Below are 16474 nucleotides of genomic sequence, written 5' to 3' on the forward strand. Positions count from 1 at the left end.
CATTTGGTTAAATGTATTAAATCAACTTGTACAAAATTACTAAAAATCATATAAAATTGTATAGTTATCAAAAATTAAAACTAAATAATATTTATATAATTTGTAGATATCTAAAAGAAACTAATGATATTACGATTTTTTTTTTAATTCAGAAAATTTAGAAAATTTTAGGTATAAAAATTTTATAATTATAGAAGTAAAATTATATAATATTTCGAAATTAAAAATGTCAAATTTGAATATATTTATTTTAGTGATGATTTATGAATTATTACCATATTCTACAAAGTTTACCAAAAATATAAATCAATATTAAATGTAATATATGAGTTATTGCCATATTTTAAAAAAGATTTCCAAAAATATATATCATTATTAAATGTACTTGTCCATGTCATATTTAACCATATGCATGTCATTAATCTTAATAGCCACGTCACAATTTTTTGTGTGAAAACGATTGTAGAGAAGACACGTGGCAAAATCACTTCTCAAATATAGTCGAGGGAATATTTGTAATAATAGTCATTTTTAATTATTTGAGACCAAAGACCATACTGTGGTCTTTCATTAATCGTTAAATATTTTGTTTAATTACGGTTGAACAAGACCATTCAACGCAGGACAAAGAAAAAAAAAGATTCTAAACAAGAGAGCCATGGATCCTCCAAGTCAAGTCAATGAAGACAGTGAAATAATACCAGACCAAGAAGAAGAAGAAACAGCTCGGTTGCTCCTAAAAAAAGTGACCCCACCAATCCTTCTGAAGGAATCAGCAGGTGATAACTCTTGCTCTATCTTCAGAATCCCTCACACTCTTGGGCGAGCCAACAACACAGCTTATGCACCCAAGATAGTCTCGATAGGCCCTTATCACCATCCCGATGACAAAGAACATGGACATCTCAAGATGATCGAAGAGCACAAGCAGCGTTATCTGGAGTTATTCGTGTCAAAGACCAAGGAGAATGGCGTCAGTCTTAGCCACTTAGTCAAAGTAGTCTCGGATATGGAACCGAAGATAAGAGATTCTTATTCCGAGAATCTTGAACTTAGTCAAGAAAAGCTGACCAGGGTGATGCTTCTTGATAGTTGTTTCATTCTTATGCTATTTCTTGTGGTCACGAGAGAGTTTGAGTACAAGAACTTCACCGACCCTATTTTCAAGATGAGATGGATACTGCCTACTATTCGGAGTGATCTTCTCCTTCTCGAAAACCAGGTTCCTCTCTTTCTTCTTAATAAAATTTTAGAGACATCAAAGTTAGCTTCATCCACAAGCTTAAACGAGATGGCCTTCGAGTTCTTCAGCTATTCGATAAGAAAACCAGACGCATTCTGGGAGAAACATAAGAATCTTCGGGCAAAACATCTTCTTGATCTCATTCGCAAGACTTTCATACCCATCGTGTCTCCACCAACCACCCAAAGACATTGCTGCATCGATATTTCAAGTGGTTTTGGTGGGAAAACAAGACCAACTACACTCAAAAACACTTGTTCAAGTAAGAAAGGCAGTTCAAAGGGGAGCACTGGAGCACAAACATCATCACCTCCCAGCCCTTTTCTTCGTCTGATTGTCTCAGCCAAGAAGCTTCGTCTTCGAGGAATTAAATTCAAGCGGAGGAAGAATGTAGACACGCCGTTAGACATAAGTTTCAAGAACGGTTTGCTTGAGATACCATTACTAGTCTTTGATGATTTTATGAGCTCTGTTTTAATCAACTGCGTCGCCTTCGAGCAGTTCAACATGAGATGCTCAACTGAGATCACAAGCTACGTAGTTTTCATGGGTTGTCTGATAAACATAGAAGAGGATGCAACTTTCTTAGTGGAGAAAGGGATCATAGAGAACTACTTCGGGACGGGTGAACAAGTTTCTCTCTTCTTCAAGAACATCGGGAAAGACATCTCGTTCAGCATATCTAAGAGTTATTTATCAAAGGTGTTTGAGAGAGTGAACAAGTACGCTTCAAAAGGATGCCATGTACACTGGGCTGGGTTCAAGTACACACATTTCAACACTCCATGGACGTTTTTATCATCTTGTGCTGCTTTGCTGCTGCTTCTACTTACCATATTCCAAGCCTTCTTTGCAGCCTTCGCTTATTTTCGTCCTCCCAAGAACAATTGAACGTATGTGTTTTTTGTTATATCTTTTGTTTGACAAGTTTTATTATTCCAGGTAGTTATATGTACAATTTTATTGCCTCGGTCTTGTTAAATTGTGTTGCACTTGAATCTTTAGTAGTTAATTTCAAGCATGTTCTTCACCAAAACTTGGGACAGGGGAAAACTGGAAGATCTCTTTTTCTCAGAGTGATATTGATCGAATAGTTAAACTGAAACCTGCTTGGGGAGCAAATGATACCTACGAATGGGTTCATGGTCTGGTTGTTTTACTGTGAAGTCGGATTACTGGTTGGCTAGTGTGCTAGATCAATCAGATGTCCGTAGAAAGGCTGTGGCAAGGCTTTCTTTTAATGTCTTAAAACAGCAGAGTGTGGAAAGTGGATACTGCACCCAAGATACGTAATTTTATGTGGAAGGCTCTCTCGAACGCACTGGCGGTGAGTGACGAGCTTTTGGCTAGGGGTCTCTGCCGTGGAGGATGCTTCTCCAGCCATGCGAGCATGGTGACGACGCTGGAGTTTCCAAGAAGCCTTTGTTTCTGCAATACTTTCCGGTAAGTGCTTAGCCAATAGGCAATCCGGCTTAGTTAGGATCCTCCACTATATCTTTAGCTAGGAAAGCTTGATTAAAATCTTGAAGATGCTCTTGGCTAACTTTTACCGATAGAATATGTAAAGATATTGTGATTTTCGGGTTTGATATTCTGAAATTTATTGATGTCTTAATCGTACTAACCCGTAACTGAGACGAGTATAGGCATAGCAAGTTTACAACAACGAAAAGAAAATACAAGAAACAAATTTGGTAAAAATCAAACTAATTGTTCCTTACGAATTCTAATTTAGTTTGAGTCGTTAGACGACGTGCTGTCTCCCAAGTCAAAGTCTTCTACTGCGTTAAATTTAGTGTTTGGTGGTGTGTAAGGCCGCCGCCGCCTTGGCGCTGCAATAAATATTCTTCCTGCAATTGCACCAAGTGTGTCACGGCAACATCAATTTTTGTTAGTCTTGCCAGTACATCAAGAAAGATGCCTTTTGATGGCATGCTAATTCATATGGCATATTCGCATTTGAAAGTTAAAAAAATAACGGTAACTGTATTTTTGATGGCATGCTAATTCATATTCACATGTTCGCATTTGAAAGTAAAGAAACAAACGGCAACATCTACATAACGTCAATTTGTACAAAACCTTTGTTATAATCGCATAAAACAAAATAAAATAAAAGACTCACCTATTAAGAACCTCAAGAGAAGGTATGTAAGAAAAAGAATTGATCCCAAGATCAAGGGATCTAAGCCTAAAAGCATAATCATCTTCTTCTGTATTGTGTGTTTTAGGTGAGACCGATAACTTGTTTTTTTGTACAAATTGATCAACGCAGATGGAAAAACTTTATACCCAACAAACAAACAAAGCGTCAACGCAGATGGGAAGTGGTAAATTGTTTTTTCTTTAATGACCTAAGGTGCTATTATCAATATAATTCGACACAAAGATCTAAATTAATGACCGAGGTAGTTTGTTTTTATCGATGTGGCGTATGTATATGAGCTGGTGTTCATTCAATAAATATAAACGAGGAGTTGGTGCTCATTCAACAAATATAAACAAGGAAGAGTTGCAAGGTTCGGATTCTGGATGTACATATCAAAGTCAAAACTATTAGTTGGCATAACTTAACGTGATTTGTCTGTTCTTTTGGATTACAGTGATAGAACCTTCAAAGTCTTGCATCGACCGGATAAACAACAGTGTTCAGTGGTATACTATTTGTTTTTAAAGTGTGATGGATAACAGATGGTGTATTTTGTTTAATTATTACTCCCGGGTCCAATAGTGTATTTTTGTTTATTATTATCGGGTTTTGAAAAATTGTTTTTTTTTCGTGTTGTTTAATTTTTATGTATTGCCATCTACTACTAACTAGGTGTTATTTAGTTTAGAACAAAGGATGAAGGGCCTCCTTGTTTGTTATGAAAGCTTTGGTAAAGACATGCATTCTAAACACTAACGATTCTTCATCCTCAAGCATATATCATATCATTACTAATTCTGTAGTAGAGAAACATGTAATCATCACGTGCATAAAATCAGTGATCAATGGGTTAAGACAAGACAATATTATGTTGTTTCACATCCTCAGGTTTGTGTTGTTTGTTTCTTACTACTGCTGCTTCTAAACTGGAACCAACCACCACTTCTTTATTGAAGCTAATGGGCCGGTCTGTTGCACACCAAAAGAGAGAGAAAAACTTCTTTCCTGTCGTTTTTCAAATGATTTGGAAACACCTTAAACGACGACGTCGTGGAAGTAAAAAAATAAACGAACCCTAAATCGCGAGCAGTTTCCTCCTTCCTTCCTTCCTTCCAAGTTCGTTCCAATCCGAAACTCTCCGTCTCTGCTCGTTTCTCTCACGGCGTGCGTGCGTGCGTGCGTGAGCTTTCTCTGCCAATCCGTTCTTCCCCCCCCCCCTCTTGTTTAGGTACTGTCTCTGGTTCCGTGTCTGTGCTCGTAGCTCTTCTGTCTCTAGACTTATATCTCATCTCATCTGCTTTGTATTCCATGGCTACATCTTCAAAAAATGAATTCTTTAGGACCCTTTATAGATTCATTGTATTTGATTGGTTCTGGAACCTTCCTGTAATCTCATTCTCTTACAGAAGACAAAAAAAACACATCTTTATGGGGACAAAGTTTCAATCTTTTTAGCTTGTTTTTCTTTTGTGTTACTTTCAGACCAACCTGCGTCTGTCTTCTTGAAGTTTCCGACTTTTGCGGCTAATTTGAATTTCTTGAAATTGGTTGGAGAGAGTTCAGAGAAAATGGACAACGGGAACAACGACGAACAAATTGATGTTGGATCGGTGGTTGAAGCTGTTTCCGCCGACCACTCCTTCGGTGCTCCCCTCTATGTGGTTGAGAGCATGTGCATGCGCTGCGGTGAAAACGTATATATCTCTCTCTCCCTCCCTCTCTCACACACTCATACTTTTACTCTGAATGTTTTGGATGAAACCTTTGTTAGATTAGTTTCTCTCTTTTAACCTTTTCAGCTTGTTTTTTTTTTTCTTCCCAATAGTGTACATGAACATAGCTTTCTTACTTCTTTTCCAGGGAACAAGCAGGTTTCTGTTGACTTTAATTCCTCACTTCAGAAAGGTATTTGTCATTCTCTCTTTTCAAGAGGATTTTTGTTATGACATAAACCACTGAAACGCCACTCTAAGAGGATCCTTTTTTTTTGGTTTAGAAAAGACTCGTTTACGTTTGGTTTTATGTTCTATTATTCTGTACCTTTGTGTTTGCTGACAATCTTACTGCTCAACTACTACTTCCTACAGGTCTTAATATCTGCATTTGAATGTCCCCATTGCGGAGAGAGGTACAACTTTTTAACGATTTTTGAGATGCGTTTTAACTATTCCGTATGAGCAGGGTTTTGTAAAGGAAAACTAAAAAAAAGAAAAAAAAAACTAAAATAGTTTCTCTTTTCTCAGTTGAGAAGATAAGGACTTTAATTTCATCTCTTATCTATGATATAGGAATAATGAGGTTCAGTTTGCGGGAGAGATTCAACAACGTGGTTGCTGTTACCATCTAGAGGTTCTAGCTGGCGATGAGAAGGTTAAATCCATTTTCCGTTTTTTTTTTCTCTTCCCATTTTGAAATCCATTTACCATGTGCTTAGAATGTAGCAATCCATTCCATGGTTATTTGTAAGAAACGTGAGTATCTGGTTTTGGTCCTTGTTTCTGGCTCCTTAAAGCTAATTGTTGTTTCTGGTGTGAATGCAGATATTTGACCGGCAGGTTGTGAAATCTGAATCAGCCACTATTAAGGTGAGTTTGTCTTTTGCTTTTCTTGGACTCAAAATACCCTTGATTTTGCAGATTAGAGACGCTTCCTCTAATCTTCCTGAAAACTGTGAATTAGTTTTGCTTCTTGTATTATGAAACTCGAAACTGACATTAGTTTGCGAATATATATATGCCTTCAGATTCCTGAACTGGATTTTGAGATTCCACCAGAGGCCCAACGTGGAAGTTTGTCTACTGTAAGTGCTTCTTGTCTTTCTTAACCATCTTGTCATGAATTTCGTAAGTAATTATTCCTTAGAGCGACCTAAGAATCGCCTGGTCTACGCATGAGAACAAATTAGTGGTGCATGTAGTGACCGTCAAACAATAATCTCAACACTTGATTACTGGGAAGATCGCCACGAGAACTCTATCTGTGTTACTCTTTTCAGCTTTAGCCAGATGTTATCACCTATAAGTTAGGAAAAAAATTTCTAGTTCGTTGTCAATGACTCTCCTTATTTGTTTATTTTACAGGTGGAAGGAATACTAGCGCGGGCTGCTGATGAACTGAGTGCCCTTCAAGAAGAACGCAAGGTATACTTCTGACTAAGAGCTGAAAATTTTATGTTTTATGTCAAGTTTAATTGTTTTACACTCGACAATCTTTAACTTATGTATTTTGCTGGACACAGAAAGTGGATCCTAAAACTGCTGAAGCGATAGACCAATTCTTGTCCAAGCTGAGAGCTTGTGCTAAAGCAGAGACACCCTTCACCTTCATTTTGGACGATCCTGCTGGAAACAGCTTCGTTGAGAACCCGTAAGTATATTCGACATGAAAATACCTAAAAAGAATATAGGAAGAAGTTATGTTTATTTCATTTGCTTATTGACAAGTTTTGCAAACATGACAGACATGCTCCATCGCCAGATCCCTCTTTAACCATCAAGTTCTATGACCGAACACCAGAGCAACAAGCAACACTTGGATATCTTGCTGACCCTTCGCAGGCTGGACAATCAGAAGGAAGCCTTGCCCCACCTTCTGCTGAAACAACTTATGTACCTCATGGAGCAGTCGGAGCAACAGCTGGTCGTCGAGCGATTGCTCAGAGTAATAGCACTGATATTTCCGATAACTTGTTTAGATACTCTGCGCCTGAAGAGGTAACTTCTGATTCTTTTACTTCTTGAATTAGTTATGTTGACTGTTTTAAGTTTATGATCATTCGAGTGTTAAACTTAGATGGTGATAAGATTTTTGTTCATATTCTAACAGGTGATGATTTTCCCTTCAACCTGTGGAGCATGTACGAAGCAATGTGAGACACGGATGTTCGTGACTAGTATCCTTTCAGAGTTCCATTCTTTGGTTTTCTGCAACAAGTTTTCCATATGTTGTTTAACACTTGACAGAAAGTAGAAATCCCGTACTTTCAGGAGGTTATTGTCATGGCATCCACATGTGAGGATTGTGGCTATCGCAATTCTGAGGTTGGGTTCACTTTTGTTTGATCTTGTTAGAGATTTTGCAGACATATATGCCTGGTCTTGAAGGTTATTAACTTTTTTTTTTTGGGTAATCATGAGCAGTTGAAGCCTGGTGGTGCTATTCCTGAGAAGGGAAAGAAAATTACTCTCTCTGTGAAGAACATCACTGATCTTAGCCGAGACGTTATCAAGGTTAGTTTTTCGCTTCAGCTTGTATGTATACTGTAGTTTTGCACCAGTAAGGATCAAGAGAGTGAGTTCCCCATATCATTCTATATATATCTTAGAGTAGTTGAGAATGTCACATTACAGTTGAAGTATATACCCTTCCAGAAAGTGATAAATTGAAGTTTAAGTTGGATAAAGGTTTTGACAATGAATCTAGTTCACTACTAAATTTTATTGGTACCGTGAAAAATCTTCACACTGTTCATTCAAATGTAATGGTATATCCTCATGTCCTGGCACAAGTTAAAATAATTAGATCGTGGAACGTGTTATGAAGGTGTCGGATAAGTGGCTAACCTTCGAGATCATATGTAAAACTGGCTTGTTTGATCTTTCTGAGTCTTTGTTATAGCTATAACGCACAGTTGATGGCAACACTATAGTAGGCAACCTTGTGAACCACAATTTAGGCTAGGAAATGGATTATTATGTTTGTTTTTTTTAAGAGCAATACCTTATAGTGTAGTTTGTTATTAATGGTAAATTTTGTTTCTTGTATATTAGTCAGACACAGCCGGAGTGATAATCCCGGAACTTGATCTGGAGCTAGCTGGTGGTACACTTGGTGGAATGGTGACAACAGTTGAAGGGTTGGTCACGCAGATCAGAGAAAGTGAGTTATGACCATACTCTTAACAACATTTACCATTTATCCATGTCAAGTCTGAATTATACTCCTTAAATCATTTTAATGTGGGCTAAAGTATTGTATAACTGATATATTAAACCATACTCTTAAGTCAGTATGTCAAGCACCTGATCCAACTATCCTATATTTCTGCCTTGCAAAGCTTTAATTTTTTGGATAATGGAATCATTTCGAGATTCTTTATCTCCAATGATGGATTATAGATCTTAGATACTGACACAAGTGTGTGGTATGGGTATTCACAGGCCTAGCGAGAGTTCACGGATTCACTTTTGGTGACAGTCTAGATGAGAGTAAGAAGAACAAGTGGAGAGAATTTGGATCCAGGCTTACTAAGGTAAGCATCTTTATTGAATTTATGTTAATTTATTACCCTTGTCGTGTTCTTCATGTACATGAAAAAAGCAAAGCAATAAGACACCTGGTTTCCATAATGAAAGATGTTTTTTATCCTTACCTTTGCAGCTCCTAAGCTTAGAACAGCCATGGACGTTGATTCTTGATGATGAATTAGCAAATTCCTTTATTTCACCACTAACAGATGATATCAAAGATGATCATCAGCTCACATGTAAGTTTCCCTGACTACACCCTTTAGTTGGATTAGCTCAAGATTGAAACAAATGTTCAGACATTTTGTATGAAACTGACTTTAGACTCAGTATGTGAATAAGAACAAGACTCAAATGTGTTTGGAATAACATGTGTTGTTGTTTTTGGAACTACAGATGAAGAGTTCGAGAGGTCATGGGAGCAGAACGAGGAGTTGGGTCTCAACGACATAGATACTTCTTCAGCTGATGCTGCTTATGGATCCACGGAGAAAACTAAATTACCTTAAACCTAGATAGTGAGATAACTTGATTTTGAGACCAATGATGGTGATCAAAGAGATGGATATGCATGTTTCTGTTGTATGGTAAAAACAATTCAAGAATTAGAGAGAAACCTGCTCTTGTTTTATTTTTATAAAATTCTAAAAGAAACAATTTTTCTAAAAATTTACAATGAGGCTATTGAGTTTTTTTTTCAACTATTTAATGAGGTGCAATGAGATGTTGAACACATAATTGAAAATGGTATAGATTAAACAGAATTGAAACAAACAGAGAGAAGAAAAACAATAGCAAATGGTGATATATTTGTTATTTTCATTTTTCACGTTAATTATTTTTGTTTAATTTTATATAGTAAATAATTTTATTTTTTATTTAATTTCATATTTTTTTTTATATACTTCATTAATAGAAATTTGTTTTATTTGACTTGGGTACAAAACAAAACTAAAATTTTAATATAATTTAATTTAGTTTTTAGCAAATTCAAACTTGATTTTTTACAATAAATAAAAAATAAAATGATCCATTTGAATTTTACTGACTTTTTGTTAACAAAAATCAAAAATATAACATAAATAGTTAATTAAGCTGCTGAAACAAAATCAGTTGAATTATTATGTAGAGAAAAAGTAATATGATATGTAATACTAAAAGATAAAAAATTAGGATGTTGAATAACGAACCATTGTATATAGTTTTATAAACGTACCAGTATTACCATCCGGGCTACACTAGTGGCCATTTAAACTGCATTTAAGTTATTTGTTTTGAAAAAGAAATAAATGTTATTTTTTCTGTCAAATACTGATTGCTATTTTAGTCATACTCTTTTAGAGATTGATAAAATGGAGATTTAAAGTTAGAATTGTTGCATTCAAAGAAAATAGTTAAATGTGTTAATAGAATTAACTATTGTGATTATATATATATATTATATATATATAAACAGTTTTATAAAAATTAAAATACAAATAAAACACGTAAAAATATTTAATATTATAATATATAATAATTTTATAAAAATTAAAATATAAATAAAAACACTTAAAATAATTTAAAATTATTACATGTGATCTGCTTAATTAATTTTTAGTTTTTAAAGTAGAATTTTATTACAATATAATTGTACTTATACTTTATATAATAAAGTAAAAATGAAACTAAAACAAATAATAAGGAAGTATTTTTTGAACTATTTATTCAATTTTTTTTTGATATGAAAGATAATTTCCCAACTGAAAATAAAAGAATAAAAACATATTTAGGGATTCTTCTCCATTGCATCCTTTGTAGACGTTACCAACCTTGGAATTTCAAAATAGGACAAAACATGTATAAAATAGTTAACATATATAATAGATTCATAAAAAAATTTGTAAAATATTTGAATATTTATTCTGTTTTTTTGTTGAAAAGAAATATTTTTTTCTTTGTAAAATAGTCAATCCATAACTAACAGATTTGTAAATACTTAGTTTCTAAATTGCAGATTATCATATATACTTACAGTTGCCTAAATTGGTGACAAAGCTCTGAGTTTTGTTTTCTGAAGATTTAAGATTTGAAACAGATCATACTATCATCTTTAACCTCAATCATGAAAAAATTAGAAAATATAAAATTAAGAAGGTAAAAAAACATGAGACTTAATACAGACATGTACGGATACTATGCTACATTCAAAAAGAAAGAAGAAAGAAAGAAAGAAAGAAAGAAAGAAAGAAAGAAAGAAAGAAAGAAAAAAGAAAGAAAGAAAAGAAAGAAAGAAGAAAGAAAGAAAGATGAAGAGATGTTCAAAAATATAAGAAGAAACGATGGAAAAGAGTAGGGAAAGGAATATTAAAGATGGAGACGTGACTGGAAGCTAGATGATTCTAAAAGAAAATGGAGACGTGACTGGAATTATCTATAAAATAGTTAACATATGGAGGCGTGACTGGAAGCTAGATGATCTAAAAGAGTTGAAAAACCATGTGAAATGGAGACGTGACTGGAAGCTAGATGATTCTAAAAGAAAATGAACGTGTTGTTTTTGACTCGGAAAATTTAGGGAGTTAGATTTTACAGTAGAAAAACAAAATTAGATATTTTTTTATAAAATTAACATGGGCATGTGTCAGAATTTATTGGTATATTGATTTGTGATTTAGTATATAAAAGATAAGAAAATAAATTAAAAGTGGAAAGTAAGACTAAGAATAAAAAATAAAAGGCTTATCACATCATTAAGCTCACTTCTTGTTACTGGATGATTGACCTCAAGATTTAGGTCACGTAGATAACATTTCCTTATACAAGTAGATATGGACACACACGGACAGCAATAAACAACTGCACGTAGATAGCATTTCTTTATACACAAAACCCTTTTTTATAACACAAAAAAATTAATGATAACTGTGCTATTTTGTTTCATAGATTTCTTACTTGATATACATGATATTCATTCTTTAAGTATTATTGTCAATTTTTAGAAAATTAATGATATACTGTACTATTTTGTTTTCATATATTTCTTACTTGATATACATGATATTCATTCTTTAAATATAATTTTTCATGTTACAAAAAAAAAAAAAAATTTCCAAAATGATAAAAAATTTAGCTGGAAAGGTTTAAGGCGTTGACAATGCCATATTGTGAATTTCTTTTGTTGGTGTTATATTTACAATTATTTAATTTCAACCAGTTTTGTTCAAATATCCTATAATATGATAAAGACCATATAAATTAATACATTCATCACTCTTTTATAAAATTATAAAATTATGTATTTTAGGTAAAAATGTATTCCAATTCACTACAGGAAAAGTAATGTATACGAAAAGGAGAGATTGTGCCCGACAAAAACAAAGAAGAAGAAAAAGGAGAAAATGTGATTCATTGTATATTCATCGCAAGACAACAATTACGCATGTCAAACGACACAAGACTCGCAACACAATTAAACTACGTCAATAAGTGTATGCTAGTTTGACGGTGTCTCTCTTCATTCTCACTAACCTCTTTACTTTTGCTATTTTCGTGATAAACTTTTAATTTTAGAAAATAATAGAAGAAACGTGTTTCAGACCATCTCCAATTCAACCTATATTTTCATCTCTACATTTTCTCCTAAAATAGAAAAACCTGTTATAAGAGATGAATTTGTTCCAATATATGTCTGTATAATAGAGTTTCTCTATTTATAAAAAAAAATATAGAGAATTCATATTTTCATCTCTAAATATAGAGGCAAATTAGAATTTTTCTGTATTTTTCTAAAATAGAGGAATTTTATTATAGAAACATACATTGGAGCAAATACATTTCTATAATAGAAATCTCTATTTTAGAAAAAAATATAGAGGTATACATTGGAAATACTCTCAATAAATATTCTCATATATTTCTCATATATGGATTTCTACACTATAAATATGAGATCCATAGTGTCACCTAAGAACCAATCCTAAAGTCTTAAGCATCTTTTCCTAAAACAGTTTCTCTCTTTCTCCTCGTCTTTCTAGTTCATTATTCTTAGTTTTTTAATTAAGTTAAAAGACTGATAATCTAATGTTTTAATATAATTATAATTCATAAATTTTAGATTATGCATTTTTGTTAACTCAAGCTAGTCACCTTTTGTTTCAGTTATAAGTAACGATAATGATGCTTTTTATGATCGTTGCGGTCCTTGTATGCCTTGCATGCTACATTTACCGATCATTGAAGCCTCCACCACCGAGAATCTGCGATGATCCTCATGGTCCTCCGGTTACTTCTCCGAGAATCAAGCTCAGTGATGGAAGACATATTGCTTATAAAGAATCTGGTGTTAATAGTACCAATGCTAAGTACAAGATCATCGTCGTCCATGGATTTGGCAGCTCCAAAGACATGGATTTTCCTATCTCTAAGGTATGTTCTGATTTTGTAGTTAACTCTGCCATCTGCTCTCTTCTCTCTTATTGATTCTCACACATGTTAAAGGTGGTCTAGTAGCAAATGAGTTCTTAGGTTGCTAAGCAACTCAGGTTTGTATGCATTCACTAAACACTATCATGTGACCAGATGAATAGAAGTCTATTGATTATGACCTATTTAAATTTTCAGAGAAAAGTTTCATCTATGGACTACACCTCTTCTTCTGGATTAATATGAAACAAATCTTATATAAGTCCAGAATACCTAAGAAGAAAACATATACCATTTAATTAATTTTATAATTGTTTTTTTTTAGCATTTAGTTTGATTTTACATGAAACCATGGTACGATACTGTTTTTTCTCAATTGATTCCCCACTTTATTGTATTTTAAGCAAAATCATTTTGTTAAGTGTCAAAATACCCTTTCCCTTTTTAGCTACTTCAAAATTATATTTTAAAGAACTTAAACTAATTTATCAGCATTTAGTTTATACTATTATTTGTGAAAATATTTTATATTTATTTTTGAGCTCTCACGTTAAAAAATTAGAACGGTTAATGTCATTACATATTTAATGAATAGTAAATAATAAAATTTTATTAGATAACTTTTTTGTAAATTATATATATATATATATATATATATAGCCAAAACATAAGATTTTTTTTTAAACAAAAATATTCATATACATACTGTGTTGTTATCCAAAAATAATCTTTAAATCATACATAATTTTAACTTATAAATTTAAAAATTTATAAAACACTAATGAAATTTTGTAATTTTTAATAATGAATGTAATAATAAATATTTATAATATGATCATGTCTTCATAAGTAGCCAAAACACCTAAATTTTCCTTTACATGTGTCATAATTGTTGGTATTATACTATGTTTTTTCCTCAATTGATTCCAGTTTTTTTCATTTTAAGCAAACTCCTTTGTTAAGGGTCAAATACTCTTTTGAAAAAAAAATATTACAAAAACGTGTAAATATTTTTTTCTTAAAAAACGAATGAACAAAAAAAAAAATCCACATGTAAACACAAAAGAAGTTTAAAACAATCGCTACACTAAACAACGAGGTTTTTTTTATTTATTACAGGATCTTGTTGAGGAGCTAGGTCTATATTTTGTATTTTTCGATAGAGCAGGATATGGAGAAAGTGATCCACACCCTTCGCGCACAGTCAAAAGCGAAGCAAACGACATTGAAGAACTCGCCGACAAACTCACACCTGGACCAAAGGTCTACGTTATCGGGGTATCACTCGGTGCATACTCCGTTTATAGCTGCCTCAAATATATTCCCCACAGGTAAAAAAAATCAAAACTATTGTATTCAGTTTTTTTACACTTTCTTATCTCATATTCTAATGTTGTTTCGTTTCATAGACTAGCTGGTGCAGTCTTAGTGGTTCCATTTGTGAGCTACTGGTGGACCAAAGTACCTCAAAAACATATTGAGTGAAGCGCTCAAGCTACTGCCAGAAACAGACCAGTGGACGTATAGAGTGGCTCATTATGTTCCTTGGCTCTTGTATTGGTGGTTGACCCAAAAATTGTTTCCTTCTTCGAGTATAATCTCTGGGAGCAGGGCGTTACGCAGCGAAAAAGATTTGACCATCATAAAGAAAAAGCAAGAGAATCCTAATCCTCTCATGGTAAAAATCAAAAAACCTGATTTAAAAGTTTATAAGAATGAAAGGGCTAATTTAGTTTACATTAGTTTGAAGTATGCATTGAACACTGTTATTATCCTTCAAATTTCGTTCTTTTTTAATAATTGGCATCAACCGAAAATTGGTATAATAATTTAATATTTGTACCAAAAAATGAAATTGCTAATTGAAAATGAGCTGTGTATGATCACCTGAGTTTTCTTTTTAATTCAACGTATTCGCAGTTTGATCCTATATTTTTACATTAGACGATCTGTTTTAACCCCAGGAAAAAGCCAGGCAACAAGGAGACCATGAAAGTCTTCACCGTGACATGATAGCTGGATTTGCAACATGGGAGTTCGACCCCGACTGAACTGGAAAATCCATTTGTGGAAGGTGTAGGATCAGTACACATGTGGCAAGGGATGGAAGATAAGATTATTCCGCGTGAAATTAATCAAATATATCAAAGAAGCTTCCATGGATTAAGTACCACGAAGTCCCTGGTTATGGACATCTTCTAAACGCTGAGGAGGGGAAATGCGAAGACATTATAAAGGCTCTTCTTGTCGAATGGATGATCATTTTATCTCATCCTGAATCTAAACTGATGTTGGTCTCGTTTTAGATTTGGTTTACGGAAGAGATCTTTTATGCGTAAGAGAAATTAATATTGTTATCAGTTTATATATAACTTATAAAACAAGATCTAGTTGGGAAAAAATGGTAATGATTATATAGTTGGATAATACTTATTACGATGGATTGTATGCTTGTCAGTTGTCACAAAAATGCTATTTGCAATATCTATTTGAGAAGTTTATAATTTTTTTTTTCTCTGAAAAATGGATTCCATCACAACTAGTGATAGAATGATGTGGCTGCAGCAAATTGCATTGTTAATAAATTCCTATCTCACAAGTGCGACCAAGGCAGCAAATACATGTGAATTTGATATATGCCTTCAAACTTCAAAGACTGATCATATATCATGGTTCAGATTATAACTAACACCTCTCGTGGCTAAATTTGATGTCGTAGTTAGAAAGCTTACGCATATCACTTGTTTTAGCTAAATTACCGTTTTAAGTGTCTTTTTTAAAATGCTCATTCTAAGATGAACATTCTCATGTGTAGCATTTAAGGATTGACATTTTGCTCAGACGTAACGTGTGCATGGGTCATAGAAGAATGTGAAACCTAAAACTCAATCAAACTACCAAGACCATGTGAAATTAATGAACTGAATCTCAAAACCATCTCTAGTGGAGATATTAAAGGTGAGTCTCTTACATTTTCATAAAAACCACATTTTATAGTCAGGATTAGATGGGCATCTCGAAATATTTGAAAAATCCACCAAAAATTTTCTCTACTCTTTTTTTGAAATATGTAGTATTGTAAAAATAGTTTTTTTTTTTTGTTTTTGAAAATACAAGGGATTCACACAATACTAAGAGCAGCATTAACGGTGGATAAGGAAATTTGATATCCAAATTAAAAAATATTAATTTTTATTATAGTTTTGTTAGAATAAATAAATTAGACAACTAAGTTGCGAAAGAGTTCTAAAAAAAGTTGGGTTATAGATACTTTTAATTCTATCTCTCTCTCAACTTTTTCTTTTCTAATAATATAATTTTTGATAGTAACCTTTCCTCATCCTCTCCAAATCTCCTTGTTAATGCTGCTCCAAGAAAGTAACTCTCAAAAAATTCATCAAGTTGGCTAAAAGGAACGAGAAGGACTTTCTC

The 16474-nt window shown here is 33.3% G+C and overlaps 2 protein-coding genes, 1 long non-coding RNA gene and 1 pseudogene across 4 annotated transcripts; all 4 read left to right on the top strand.

Moving 5' to 3' along the window:
* Positions 1 to 596: 596 nt before the first annotated feature.
* LOC108845809 (UPF0481 protein At3g47200-like) lies at positions 597 to 2633 on the top strand. The gene is made up of 2 exons (XM_018618990.2): positions 597 to 2136; positions 2290 to 2633. The coding sequence occupies exon 1, from the start codon at positions 659 to 661 to the stop codon at positions 2132 to 2134; it is 1476 nt and encodes a 491-aa protein (XP_018474492.1). The 5' UTR covers positions 597 to 658; the 3' UTR covers positions 2135 to 2136; positions 2290 to 2633.
* Positions 2634 to 3691: 1058 nt separating this feature from the next.
* LOC130505430 (uncharacterized) lies at positions 3692 to 3898 on the top strand. Its single transcript, XR_008941674.1, has 2 exons — positions 3692 to 3762; positions 3847 to 3898. It is a non-coding gene; the product is annotated as an uncharacterized LOC130505430 (long non-coding RNA).
* A 568-nt stretch (positions 3899 to 4466) lies between these two features.
* Positions 4467 to 9307, top strand: LOC108845808 (uncharacterized). 2 transcript variants are annotated; one of them, XM_018618987.2, is made up of 17 exons: positions 4467 to 4620; positions 4875 to 5086; positions 5253 to 5297; positions 5480 to 5520; positions 5681 to 5762; positions 5933 to 5977; positions 6136 to 6192; positions 6473 to 6532; positions 6631 to 6758; positions 6853 to 7105; positions 7218 to 7284; positions 7362 to 7432; positions 7532 to 7621; positions 8162 to 8270; positions 8552 to 8643; positions 8772 to 8877; positions 9035 to 9307. In XM_018618987.2, exons 2-17 carry the CDS (start codon positions 4961 to 4963, stop codon positions 9145 to 9147), a joined length of 1485 nt encoding a protein of 494 aa, XP_018474489.1. In that variant the 5' UTR covers positions 4467 to 4620; positions 4875 to 4960; the 3' UTR covers positions 9148 to 9307. The 2 variants fall into 2 exon arrangements, with proteins under 2 accessions (XP_018474489.1, XP_018474490.1); XM_018618988.2 differs by having other exon boundaries at positions 4476 to 4620; positions 4956 to 5086.
* Positions 9308 to 12773: 3466 nt separating this feature from the next.
* On the top strand, positions 12774 to 15348 carry LOC108845813 (uncharacterized; annotated as a pseudogene).
* Positions 15349 to 16474: the final 1126 nt, after the last annotated feature.

Source organism: Raphanus sativus, unplaced genomic scaffold (assembly GCF_000801105.2).
Source record: "Raphanus sativus cultivar WK10039 unplaced genomic scaffold, ASM80110v3 Scaffold2268, whole genome shotgun sequence".
In the NCBI taxonomy this organism is placed as follows: Eukaryota; Viridiplantae; Streptophyta; class Magnoliopsida; order Brassicales; family Brassicaceae; genus Raphanus; species Raphanus sativus.